This window comes from Nylanderia fulva, unplaced genomic scaffold (assembly GCF_048542155.1).
Source record: "Nylanderia fulva isolate GAGA-0341 unplaced genomic scaffold, ASM4854215v1 Scaffold1489, whole genome shotgun sequence".
Lineage (NCBI taxonomy): Eukaryota > Metazoa > Arthropoda > Insecta > Hymenoptera > Formicidae > Nylanderia > Nylanderia fulva.
The window spans coordinates 1-13,610 of NW_028189718.1; the positions used below are offsets into that span (position 1 = coordinate 1).

Below are 13,610 nucleotides of genomic sequence, written 5' to 3' on the forward strand. Positions count from 1 at the left end.
AATTGTTAATACTTCATTTAATCGTTCTATTCTCCACACTATGTATTACATTAATTATAAAAGCGCCAGTCCGTTCCCGACGGCAAATAACCTACGAGTTGACCAGTCATTTAAATCTCTTCTACATAAGACCAAAGGGCGACCAAAGAATATATACACAAATCTAGTGATAAGGAATAAAAAAATTAAAAAAAAAAAATATATATATATATACATGTATACCTTTTCTCTCGTAATTGTAATATGCACACGATTATATCCTATGATTTAAACGTAATTCTTAAGCAAAATGTCGCAAACTAATCATAAATCTCTACATTTTGAAAATATCATGTAAGAACAAAATAATAACCCTTATGAAAACCTGAAAATGCATGAACTAACCCTTTTGTTTCATTATCTAAATATACACCTCTAAAACCCCACTCAATACCCGCTTATCTTCTCCCACTCCGCATAAACACGCCTTACCACGCCTCTCACCCTCACATCCACCATCTTCTTGACTCTCCAGCGTGACACTTACGTCTTCGTTATGCATCACCATCTTTCCTTCCTCTTCCCCTTTTTCTTCCCTTCTCTCTCTCTTTCCCTCACAAACCAAAACCCGTATCCCAGCATGTACCTCCACTATTCTCATTAATTTTTGTAAAAATTGATCTAACTACTCTGTAAAATATTAAGAATTTTACGTGTCAATTCACCTTTGAATTTGGATAATCAAGTTATAAGGCATACGCTCTGATTTAGAAATTTAACATTTATACAACGCATATGTTTACAAATTCCGATGAATCTATTATATACATTTTATGTAGTTACTTAAGATAAACGAATCATTTCGCAACTAGGATACTTTTTTTATTATTTATATATTTTTTTTTATTATTATTATTAGTCAGGATCCTTGTAAACGCATAAGTAAAATTTATATTCGAGGGAAAGACGCCTTTTTCTAGTGCACATATCTTGCTTCGCTAGCTGGAGAAACCAGCCCCGGATTGCAAACCGAGGGAACCTCTCCATTCACCCCTCACGACACAAACCACTGACCCGCTCATGGACTCTCAAGTGTCGCTATCCTCTTCCGCCGAATTAACAATAACCGTAAAATATAAGTACAACCTTTCCCTTAACATTATTCTTTATAATAATGCTCTTGTAATCGATAATTATTATGATTAATATAATTAATTTTTAATATACTAATAAAACAAGTCAAACTTGACAACCTAGATCGTAGTGTACATATTTATAGATATAACCAACCGTGGATCCCCACGCACATACCTATACATACATATGCTTTAAAAATTTACGAGAAAAGGACCGAACTTTATTATGATGAAAAGTGATTTCCACTTAGTGTCGCTTTTAACCTTATTCATTCCATCTAAATATGCCTTTCTTCTCCCTCCTTATCTTCTCATCTGCCATATTCCCCTCGTCTTCTCTTTCATATATCACACTACTTTTGCAATCATCAACATACTACTCATACAAGTAAAATTCGGATAAGTTACTGGGCAATAAATAAAACGAACGAAACCATAGTGTGCATAGAAAAAGGAAGTAATAAAAGAAAGGGAAAGGAAACTCTTCCTACGTAATAAGTCATAGTAGACCTCTCTCGACACCCAGTAGCGTTTCGGTTTACGATTAAATACTACGAAACTCCTAAACCGCAAGAAGCCTCTTTCCTCCTTTCACTTTTCGAACCTTACGTCGCATATGTGTGTACGCTACTATATCCCTTTGGTTAGTAGTATTTCGTAGTATTGGGTAATGGTGAAAGATATATTTTAGCTTTACGATGGCAGTGTTTTTAAAGTAAAGCGTGCCGAAAAAATCTTATCTACAGAGATTGTTCATGTCCTATCTCAATATATGATTTAGTTGCAGGACTTCCCCTTAAAATTCCACTGTTAATTATAACATAACCAACAAATTAACTATTCTCTAAACAACGTCTTCAAAAATATTAAATATATATATAAATATATATTATTATTGTTAAATCTCTGTAGATAAGATTTTTCGGCACGCTTTACTTTAAAACACTGCCATCGTAAAGCTAAAATATATCTTTTCACCATTACTAATACTACGAAATACTACTACCAAAGGGATATAGTAGCGTACACACATATGCGACGTAAGGTTCGAAAAGTGAAAGGAGAGAAAGAGGTCAAGTGACATCGGAATTCTAACGTAAAACTCTGCATAGACTCAGACAATGGCTTGAGTCACATATGGTCAAGATCCCCTTTTGTACAAAAAGAACTATCTCCCCATTGCCTAAACCTTTTACCTCCTTCCGACTGCGATCTCTTTTTTTACTCTTCACCTCTTCACGAAATAATTAAAAACAACCTCCGTCACCTTCACAAATTAAATTCCTGTTTGATATTATGCCCCTTCAATAAACATTTTACTTCCCCAAAGCCTAAATCAACTCTTTTCAGTTACCCTTTAATTAAACAGTTTTATTCCCATTCTCCAAAAACCTCGAGAATGAGATAATCATCTCTGTGGGAATAAATATATTGTTCTTACTCCCTTACTAAATTGAAACCCATTCACAGTAAAGAATTAGTATTTTATGATTTTCCTATAACTTTAATTAATCTTATTTTTCTTTATTTCACTAGTTGACGTTACGTTTAATATGAACTTTGACTAGTAATTATAGAGACTATTACTATACGTATACATATACTGTACAATTATCTACTTGACAACGAATTTTAAACATAACAGAGGAATTTACAAAGAGGTAATAAAACGTGTCAGTTATAAATACCTAAGAACCTTTTCCTTTTGTGTGCAATGGAAGTTATGTCTTTTTCAACCATACGAACGCTTTGTTTCTTTAAATATATATATAAATAAATAAATATATATATATATATATATATATATCCCTATTCAGGAGCACGCACCCTTATTAATACCTTATAATGTTTCGACATTTGTTTTAGGTCATCTTCAAGAAGAAGACCCTGGATCTCAAATGTCCCGTCCGTAACAATGCGCGATGAAATTTAAAACTATCTAAACAACCTTATCACAAATCACTTTAGGTTGTCAGTGCCTTCTTTAGCGTTTAAAGTATTATTAACTGTTTGGGAAAAAATTAAATTTCCGTGATCCCCGTGCGCCTTCGATATACGCTACTGAGAGCTCTCTATAATTGTGTACATCGACAGTTTGTTATTGCGTCCACAAGGGCGAAGCGCCGAATTAGGAGAGAGTTTCCGCGTCTTTAAAAAGGAGCGATGCGGCACGGAGGGCGAGTCTGGTACGACGAGCCGTCCGGTAAACCCGAGAAGAACATTTGTGATCCGAAGAATAAAAATTACGTATTCTTACTTAGAATAAAGAGACTAGTTCCTGCTATCTATCCTTGCCTATCGACGCAGTCCACAAGAGAAAACTAGGCGATAGCTCCGATAAAAACCAAAGGAGAAAATATACAAAACATGGTCCTTCGAGCCGGATCTGTGTCGAGAAATTAACGGATGGATTCAAACAAGATACACGGCAAGCAGTGCAACTACTTCAAGTGAGCCATTCAACAATTGCGCTACATTCCGAGTAAAAATTTCCGTACGACAAGGAAGTATTTCGACTCACGTACATACGTTCTCCATTTCAACACCGTGTTTACCTTACAAGGTCGAGCTCTGCAAGACAATAGATCAAAATGGACAAGGCGTTCGATACGAATTTACGTTATTTAACGAACTCAATAACGAATTTCCAAAAGCTTGGAGTTGATAATCAAACTCATGCCATCACTAAAGGACGATTTCAACTCTTGCAAAATTACTGGAATAAATGCCAGGAGAATGCCGCTATCATTGAGGCAGTAGCAACCGACGCAGACGCGGCACAGCTTCCCTTCTTCAAGAGCAAGCTGCTAGACAAGGCGGAGGTCTCGTACATGCAAGCCTACGACTTCTTTCAAGAAAAACTCGAGGCATTCAACGTCGCTTCAATTTCCATTCCTGTACCAACGGCGGCCGCAACGACGTCCATCAACGAGATCCGATTGCCGAAGATCAACTTGCCTTCTTTCTCCTAATGTAACCGAGTGGCTAACTTTTCGCGATTTGTTTCTTGCGCTCGTTAAAAATCGCCGTTCCATATCGCAAGTCGAGAAATTGCAATATTTATTATCCGCGGTTACTGGCGACGCTGCTAAGTTGATTTCCCATCTTTCTCTAACCGATAGTAATTTCGATGTTGCATGGAAGGAACTCACGAATCGTTACGAAAATCAACGCGTTATTATTGACGCATATTTCAAACGTTTATTTACCATTCCTAATGTTTCGTCTAACGATCTGTTCGGGTTAAAACAATTACGCTCCAATTCATCGAAATCGATAAATGCTCTGCGTGCCTTGAAATGTTCTGTAGATGAATGGGATATGATTTTAGTCTACATTCTTGTACAAAAACTAGACAAATTGACGAGAAAAGATTGGGAAGTCAGCTTAGGTTCAGAGAGGAGATATCCTACGATGGAAAAACTATACGCGTTTCTAGATACACAAATTTGTTCGTTTGAGGCTGTATCCAAGGACGGAGATAACTCGAAGTCCGCCAACGGAAACTCATCCGAAAAGAGTTCCGGTGCTCGCTCGATTCCAAATGCGGCACGAAAAAATAATATAGTGCGTTCTCACCATACAAACACTGCGAGTACGTGCGCTCTTTGTTCCGAAACACATCGTTTAATGCATTGCGAGAAATTTCAAGCGTTAAGCATTTCGCATCGACTAGAGTTTGTTCAAAAAAATAATATATGCAAAAATTGTTTGACCAAAGGTCATTAAGTTTCGAATTGTCGTAGTTCCTTTACTTGCTTGAAATGTAAAAGACAACATCATACTTTGTTACACGAGAATTCAAGGTCAAGTTTAACGACAACAACAGACTCTGGACAATGCGATAACGCGTCCAACGTACATTCACACGTAAACGCGGGAGTTAAACCCGTGCTCCTGGCTACCGCACGTGTTTGTATAGGATCAGAAAACGGTCGATATGTTTACACGCGAGCACTGATCGATCAAGGTTCCGATGCCACATTCGTTTCGTCACGAGTCGCTCAAATGTTGAGAGCTCGCTTAATTTCAACACGCGTAAAGGTATCTGGCATCGGTGACACTACGTCTAATTGCGTTCAACATGCCGTCTCTATTTCTATCAGCGCGACTAATAAAAATGATACGATTCTTCATACCAAAGCATTGGTCGTTCCAAAAATTACAGCGTACACTCCACCTCATTTCCAATTACAAGAGATTCCGTTTCTTTCCAAATTGAATCTAGCCGATCCAAATCCAAGCTCAAATGATGCAATCGAAGTACTTCTCGGGGCCGAATTATACGGTTCAATTATGATGGGTGGCTTAATGAAAGCTTCTAACGATGCTACACTTGCGAAAGAAACGATATTCGGGTGGATCATTTCGGGTCCTATTTCAAACCAAAAAGATAGCCAAAGAATTCACGTTCACCAAGCAACTTCTGGCAATCTCGATTTCGAACTCCGACGTTTTTGGGAGCTGGAAGAAATTCCAACGACACACGCTCTCTCAGAGGAAAATCTTCGTTGCAACTTACATTTTCAAGAGACACATATGCGCGATTCTTCAGGGCGCTATGTTGTCCGCTTACCCTTCAAGTCTGGTCCTCCGATAAAGATCGGCGAGTCAAGGTCAGTAGCTACGCGTTCACTCGCGCAACTAGAGCGACGTTTAGCCAATTCTCGGGAAATTTCAGGGCAATACGTCGACTTTCTTAATGAGTACGAAGAGCTCGGGCATATGCAAAAAATCGAAAACGTGCAACGCTTCTTTCAACCGACGTTTCTACCTCATCATCCAGTTATTCGCGAGGACAATACTACAACCAAACTTCGTGTAGTGTTTAATGCCTCGGCAAATACCTCGAATAACACTTCTTTGAATGACCATCTTATGATTGGTCCAAAGTTGCAAGCCGATCTTCCGGCGATTATTCTTCAATGGCGTTTGTACAAATACGTTTTTTTCCGCTGATATTCAGCAAATGTTTCGACAAATACAGATTCATTCAGACGATCGCCAATATCAATTAATATTGTGGCGTACGATTCCGAACGAGCCAGTCCATACTTATTCATTAAATACCGTTACTTATGGTACTGCCTGCGCGCCTTATCTCGCCCAACGCGTGCTCAAACAACTTTCAATCGACGAGAGTTCGCGTTTTCCACTAGCTCAAGCAATTTTGCAAAATGAAATATACGTTGACGATGTCCTATCCGGAGGCGATGATAAACCATCCACGATTAAAAAACGCGACCAACTAATCGGCTGTTTACTAAGCGCAGGCATTCATCTCAGAAAATGGGCCAGCAACGATTTTGAAATTTTACAAGATATAAATCCTGCGAATCACGGTCTAGCAAGTTCCAAGCCTTTCCAAGAAGGTGAACAATTAAAAATACTCGGTATTCATTGGACACCTTGCGATGATAATTTCTCCTTTGAAATAAAATTCCGTCCACCATCTACCGACATTTCGAAACGACAAATCCTTTCGACGATAGCGAAAATATTCGATCCCCTCGGATGGGTGTCTCCGATCACGATATCTCTCAAAATTCTACTGCAAAAACCGTGGAAATTTTCCTACGGATGGGATGATATTCTTCCTGCGGAAATAACAACCGAATGGAATGCTTTTTGCGAAAAGATGTTACACTTGACGACTCTGCAAGTTTCTCGTTGGTTAGGCTTCGAGCGTAACATTCAGTGCTTGCATTTACACGACTTTTGCGACGCTTTATCTAAAGCCTATGCAGCGGTAGTCTATTCAAAAATTGTCACAAATTCTGGCGATAGTCATGTTCGACTTCTCCTATCAAAAACCAAGGTCGCTCCGATTAAAACGATTTCGATTCCACGACTCGAGCTCTGTGCGGCTCAGCTGCTAGCACGCTGTATTTCGTTTACTATTGACGCGATGAAATTGCAAAACATTCCTGTGTTTTGCTGGAGTGACTCGACAATCGTATTAGCATGGCTCCATCAGATTTAAAAGTATTTGTAGCTAACAGAGTGTCTTCTATTCAAACGAAGCTTCCTACGGCGACATGGCTGCATGTGCCAACAGAAGATAATCCCGCAGATTGCGCATCGCGCGGCATAAATCCAGCTCAGCTAACGCCTTCCAGTTCCTGGTGGAACGGCTCGGCATGGCTGAAATTTAACGAGGATAATTGGCCAGTTCAATCTACGATAAGTTGCACCGAAGATGATTCCGAATTGAAAGCGTCAAATGCAGTCCACTCGCATCATTCAAATCGAGCGGAACTTTTTGAATCCTTCAATCATATCTCCACGTGGCCACGCTTACTACGGGTCACCGCATACGTCCTTCGGTTCAAGTTTCGAACGAGAGTCCCAGATGTTGCTCAAGGTCTCTCTATTTTGCAAGTCGATGAAATAAAAACCGCGCACAGATTCTGGATTAAACAGATGCAAACGGAATACTTTTCAAAAAAAATCGTCGCTTTCAAAGCCAAGTCGAGGTTACCAGTTCGATGCTCCATCCATTCTCTCGATCCGTTCCTGGATCCCTCCGGTATCCTACGCGTGGGTGGTCGACTTCAACTGTCTGACCTTTCATATGATCGTAAATTTCCGATTCTACTTCCAAAACATTACCTTTCTAACTCAGAAATAAATATTTTTATCGGCTCTCAATATAAATAATATAAGTATGCTGTCTTCTAAGCTGGGCAATAGAGCCAAGGAAACGAAACGAAAAATTAATTAAACGGAACTGTATCTCAATTTGAGATCCCAAAGTTCCACATATAAATTAATTTCGAAACTTACATATGGAGAAATAAGCGAGAAAAATATAGGTCCGAAAAGTCGCTGAAGCGGGAATCGAACCCGCGTCTTTCACTTTCCGGGCGACTGCTCTTACCAACTAAGCTATTCAGACCCTTTCGATCCTATATTTTTCATTTGCCTTTTTAGTAGATGTTAGTAAATACCGCCGTGATTAGCCCAAGGCGTGAATAAACTCAGAAATAAATATTTTTATCGGCTCTCAATATAAATAATATAAGTATGCTGTCTTCTAAGCTGGGCAATAGAGCCAAGGAAACGAAACGAAAAATTAATTAAACGGAACTGTATCTCAATTTAAGATCCCAAAGTTCCACATATAAATTAATTTCGAAACTTACATATGGAGAAATAAGCGAGAAAAATATAGGTCCGAAAAGTCGCTGAAGCGGGAATCGAACCCGCGTCTTTCACTTTCCGGGCGACTGCTCTTACAGTTTAATTAATTTTTCGTTTCGTTTCCTTGGCTCTATTGCCCAGCTTAGAAGACAGCATACTTATATTATTTATATTGAGAGCCGATAAAAATATTTATTTCTGAGTTTATTCACGCCTTGGGCTAATCACGGCGGTATTTACTAACATCTACTAAAAAGGCAAATGAAAAATATAGGATCGAAAGGGTCTGAATAGCTTAGTTGGTAAGAGCAGTCGCCCGGAAAGTGAAAGACGCGGGTTCGATTCCCGCTTCAGCGACTTTTCGGACCTATATTTTTCTCGCTTATTTCTCCATATGTAAGTTTCGAAATTAATTTATATGTGGAACTTTGGGATCTCAAATTGAGATACAGTTCCGTTTAATTAATTTTTCGTTTCGTTTCCTTGGCTCTATTGCCCAGCTTAGAAGACAGCATACTTATATTATTTATATTGAGAGCCGATAAAAATATTTATTTCTGAGTTTATTCACGCCTTGGGCTAATCACGGCGGTATTTACTAACATCTACTAAAAAGGCAAATGAAAAATATAGGATCGAAAGGGTCTGAATAGCTTAGTTGGTAAGAGCAGTCGCCCGGAAAGTGAAAGACGCGGGTTCGATTCCCGCTTCAGCGACTTTTCGGACCTATATTTTTCTCGCTTATTTCTCCATATGTAAGTTTCGAAATTAATTTATATGTGGAACTTTGGGATCTCAAATTGAGATACAGTTCCGTTTAATTAATTTTTCGTTTCGTTTCCTTGGCTCTATTGCCCAGCTTAGAAGACAGCATACTTATATTAATTACCTTTCTAAGCTCATTATCGATCAAATTCATAAGGATACACTTCACGGCGGTGTACAATTAATGTTTCGCACGTTGCGAGAACAATATTGGATTCTGGGGGCGCGAAGCATGGTAAAAGGTTGTATCCGCAATTGCGTGACATGTACTCGGCATCGCGCCATAACCGGCGTACAATTTATGGCCGACCTTCCTACATTTAGAGTAACTCCGTCCCGTCCATTTTGCCATACGGGACTTGATTACGCCGGCCCCTTCGCAATTCGAGACGCTTCCGGCCGCGGACGTAAGTCGCACAAAACATACATCTCGCTATTTGTTTGTCTCGCTACACGAGCTATACACTTAGAGCTCGTTCATGATTATTCCACGGCTGCATTTCTCGCATCTTTCGAACGGTTCGTAGCGCGTCGTGGCATTCCATCCGATCTTTATTCCGACAACGCGACTACCTATCAAGGCGCGGATCGCGAACTTGTTACAGCGATCCGACAGACTCAAGCCGACGTAGATCTGCAGGCGAAGTTCGCGTCAAAGCCAGTTCAATGGCATTTCATTCCGCCTTCTGCCCCTCATTTTGGGGGCATGTGGGAGGCAGGTGTTAAGAGTGTTAAGCACCACTTGCGACGTATACTTGGTTCCTGCACACCTACGGTCGAAGAGTTCACCACGCTTTTATGTAACATCGAAGCATGTTTGAATTCGCGCCCGATCGCCGCACTTCATGACGATGTAAATTCTTGCAATGCGCTCACACCAGGGCATTTTTTAATTGGTAGCGCCATTAAATCGATTCCGAGTCCGAGCGTCTTACATATCTCCGAGTCACGACTCGATCGATGGCAATTAATGCGTGCGAAATACGAGCAATTTTGGAAATTGTGGAGTCTTGACTACTTGAACACCTTGCAGCAGCGTTTTAAATGGCAGAATCGATCTGATGAATTTCGCATAAACGATATTGTTCTAATAAAAAATCCTAATTTACCTTCCTGCAGATGGGAACTTGCGAGAATCATCGAATGTAAGCCTGACAAGGATGACCTGGTGCGAGTTGCTCAGGTCAAGACCGCGTCTTCTACTTTTGTAAGACCTATTGTTAAACTCTGTAAATTGCCGGTAAGTCCGGACGGTTCAGCGTAATCTAAATTCTGCAGGTTGTCTCCAATGATTGCAGTTCAATGTGTAAGGATTTACCCCTGACTGTCATTTGAATCCCTTGGCGATTCAACCCGAGGGGTATGTTTGGGAAAAAATTAAATTTCCGTGATCCCCGCGCGCCTTCGATATACGCTACTGAGAGCTCTCTGTAATTGTGTACATCGACAGTTTGTTATTGCGTCCACAAGGGCGAAGCGCCGAATTAGGAGAGAGTTTCCGCGTCTTTAAAAAGGAGCGATGCGGCACGGAGGGCGAGACTGGTACGACGAGCCGTCCGGTAAACCCGAGAAGAACATTTGTGATCCGAAGAATAAAAATTACGTATTCTTACTTAGAATAAAGAGACTAGTTCCTGCTATCTATCCTTGCCTATTGACGCAGTCCACAAGAGAGAACTAGGCAATAGCTCCGATAAAAACCAAAGGAGAAAATATACAAAACATTAACCATATAGACATATAGATAAAACATTTCCTTTCGTACGTTGTATAGAATTATCAGATGATTTAGCTTTACTCTATGTTTGATTACTAATAAGCCATTACTCTCATGCACCTCAGCACTATCTCTTAGCTGTCCGAAATACAAAGATATTACAATATTATACAAACGGGAATAGATAAAATGCAAATCCGTTACCGTTTAAAAATTTGTATTTTAGCAAAATTTTTAGATGTTGACATAGGTTTAACGAAAAAAAACTACAGGAATACGAAAAAATTACCGATATAATTGTTTTCCAATAATATATTATTGGTATACCAGTCATTTTTCGTATTCTTGTAGTTTTTTGCGTAAGAGAATACATGTGGATTCAATATTATTTTGAAAAGGTAAAAAGGTGTGTGAAGATTGAGTTCCTTTAACAATTTTAGATTTAGAACATCGAGCATGTAACAAAGTCTTCATTAAATGCTCGATGTTCTAAATCTAAAATTATTAAAGGACAATCTAATGTAACAAAGTCCTCATTAAATGCTCGATGTTCTAAATCTAAAATTGTTAAAAGAACTCAATCTTTACACACTTTTTTTACCTCTTCAAAATAATATTGAATCTGCATGTATTCTATTACAAAAAAGAAAAATTACAAAAATACGAAAACATTACTGGTATACCAATAATATATTATTGAAAAACTGTATTTATCTGTAATATTCAGATATAATAAATAATAGTATTATTTATGTATTTCCTATATTTGTATATTTATTTATTTTTATATATTATATTTTTATATATTATATTTATTCGTGATCATAAGTTTCATTCTGTAAAAATGTAATTTTATCTTACTTTACTTTTTCGCATTAAATAATTTTTTAAAATCGCTACACGGGTTAAAAACTAGATGCTTCAAGCTAAATTTTGATACCTTGGAAGTAAAATTTACTTGAATACAATTTTGGGCGGCGGGGGGGGTGGCCGATTTGACGTAAAATGGCCTATATATATATATATATATATATATATATATACATATCTATATCTCTGCATGAGACTCACTCTAAATCTCATTCTCTTTTCTTTTTCTTTTTTTCACATCGCTTTCTCTGCATAAAAACAATAATCCCTTTCGCGACACTCGTTATCTCACGCTCAGCATTCGGCATGTGCACGTCAAAATTCTAGCCGCATGATCAAGCAATTATCGAACTCTTATCTAAAATAAACAAATACTCTGGGGCGATCCTAATAGAATGACCAACATCCTTCTCACAAAGAGAAGGATCCGCTCAACTCACTACGTCAGACAGTTCGAGAGAGCACATCGTGTCCGAGCGAAATTCACAAATATAATTTCGCAAATAATAATCCGAGCGCACGAACGACGAAATCGCAAACGTGCCGCCACAGCCGGATGTATCGGAAGATCTAGCAAATATTATAAATTGTTAAAATATGACGACGGGGCGAAAAGTGCCAAAAGCGAAAGAAAATAAATATATACTTTGATATTTACAAAACTTGTAAACAAGACATGTCGAATATCCTCGCCAAATCGGCGGCCCCGTCAATAAAAGAACATAACTAATAACCGCCAAACATTCCGATATACACCCGGAAAATCTAAGAACAAACACCGCCAGCGATATGTAATCTCGAGATATCCCCGCTTTTGGAAACGAACTCCGATTCAAAGATCCTTGTAATAAACTTCTAATTCGTCGATCTTTGGAGCCTACCTCATGGAAAGGGAAATTAAAAATATCCAAAACTGCGTCTACGGATTTCTATTCGCAGGATCTTATTAAAAAGACGAAACGGAGGGCGTGAACAAAAAACGGGATATAAGCGCGAACTTTGCACCACGGAGCTCTCAATCTATCTTTTTACTCCGGTAAACGGTCGATTAGTTCTCATATTTGTGCTTTATTCGTGGTCTTGCGAGTGACAAGTGTCTCCAAAGAACCACCGAGCCACCTATAGTCAACTAAGGTCGAGCTTCAATTCGTCAACGCTCACAATAAGTAGTAAGTTACTCCGGGGCAATTGTTATCATTTCGCCTCTTGTAAATAAATAATTCTCGGATTCCAAGCGAAGATATTCCTTTTTAAACTTGTAACGAAAGCGTCTCTTTCTCCTTACTTTCTTTCAAAATCATAATGGATTTCCCGTATTAGCGGAGAGATTCATGGTTTTCTTTATCTCATTCCTCGAGAATCATAATGGATTTCCCGCACTAGCGGAGAGATTCGTGATTCTTTTCTTTCTTCGAGAATCATAGAATGAATTTCCTGCACTAGCAGAGAGATTCACGGTTCTTTTCCTTCTTCGAGAATGTAGTAGATTTCCTGCACTGGCGGAGAGATTCGTGGTTCTCTCCTTCTTCAAGAATCATAGTGGATTTCCCGCACTAGCGGAGAGATTCGTGGTTTTCTTCACCCCTTCTTCCTCTTCTCCCTCTAAGGCGCATATATAGAAATATATACATATATACGAGGGCAGTCCGACAAGTACTTAGCCTCATCGCCCGATGGTGCCAGTATTGCAAGAGAGTTTTACTATCGTGTAGTACATTCTCGTAGACGGCTACTGTTAAAATTTCAGCCGAATCGGACTCGAGTAGGAATATAAGGCCGGTTCTAACCCAGGTCCTCTGAGGGGGGTGCGGGGCGGGGGGGTTTTCGGGGGCGAGGGGGTATGACGTCACGCGGGCGGGGAGATCTTATCAGCAGATAAGCTTATCTTATCAGCTCAGGTTACCTGATAAGGAGCTCATGTTACCTTATCTGTTTATAAACAAAAGATAAACATATATCTATTACAAAAGGGCTCCCGCTGCCGACAATCAGGGGGGGGT

At 39.2% G+C, this 13,610-nt stretch overlaps 1 protein-coding gene across 1 annotated transcript; it reads left to right on the forward strand.

The window, feature by feature from the left end:
• Window positions 1–4,436: 4,436 nt before the first annotated feature.
• LOC146724119 (uncharacterized) lies at window positions 4,437–10,263 on the forward strand (the record flags this gene model as incomplete). The annotated part of the gene is made up of 5 exons (XM_085480413.1): window positions 4,437–4,710; window positions 5,797–6,045; window positions 6,275–7,000; window positions 7,093–7,441; window positions 10,143–10,263. Coding segments are annotated over exons 1-5 (1,719 nt in total), but the record flags the coding sequence as incomplete, so codon positions are not given.
• Window positions 10,264–13,610: the final 3,347 nt, after the last annotated feature.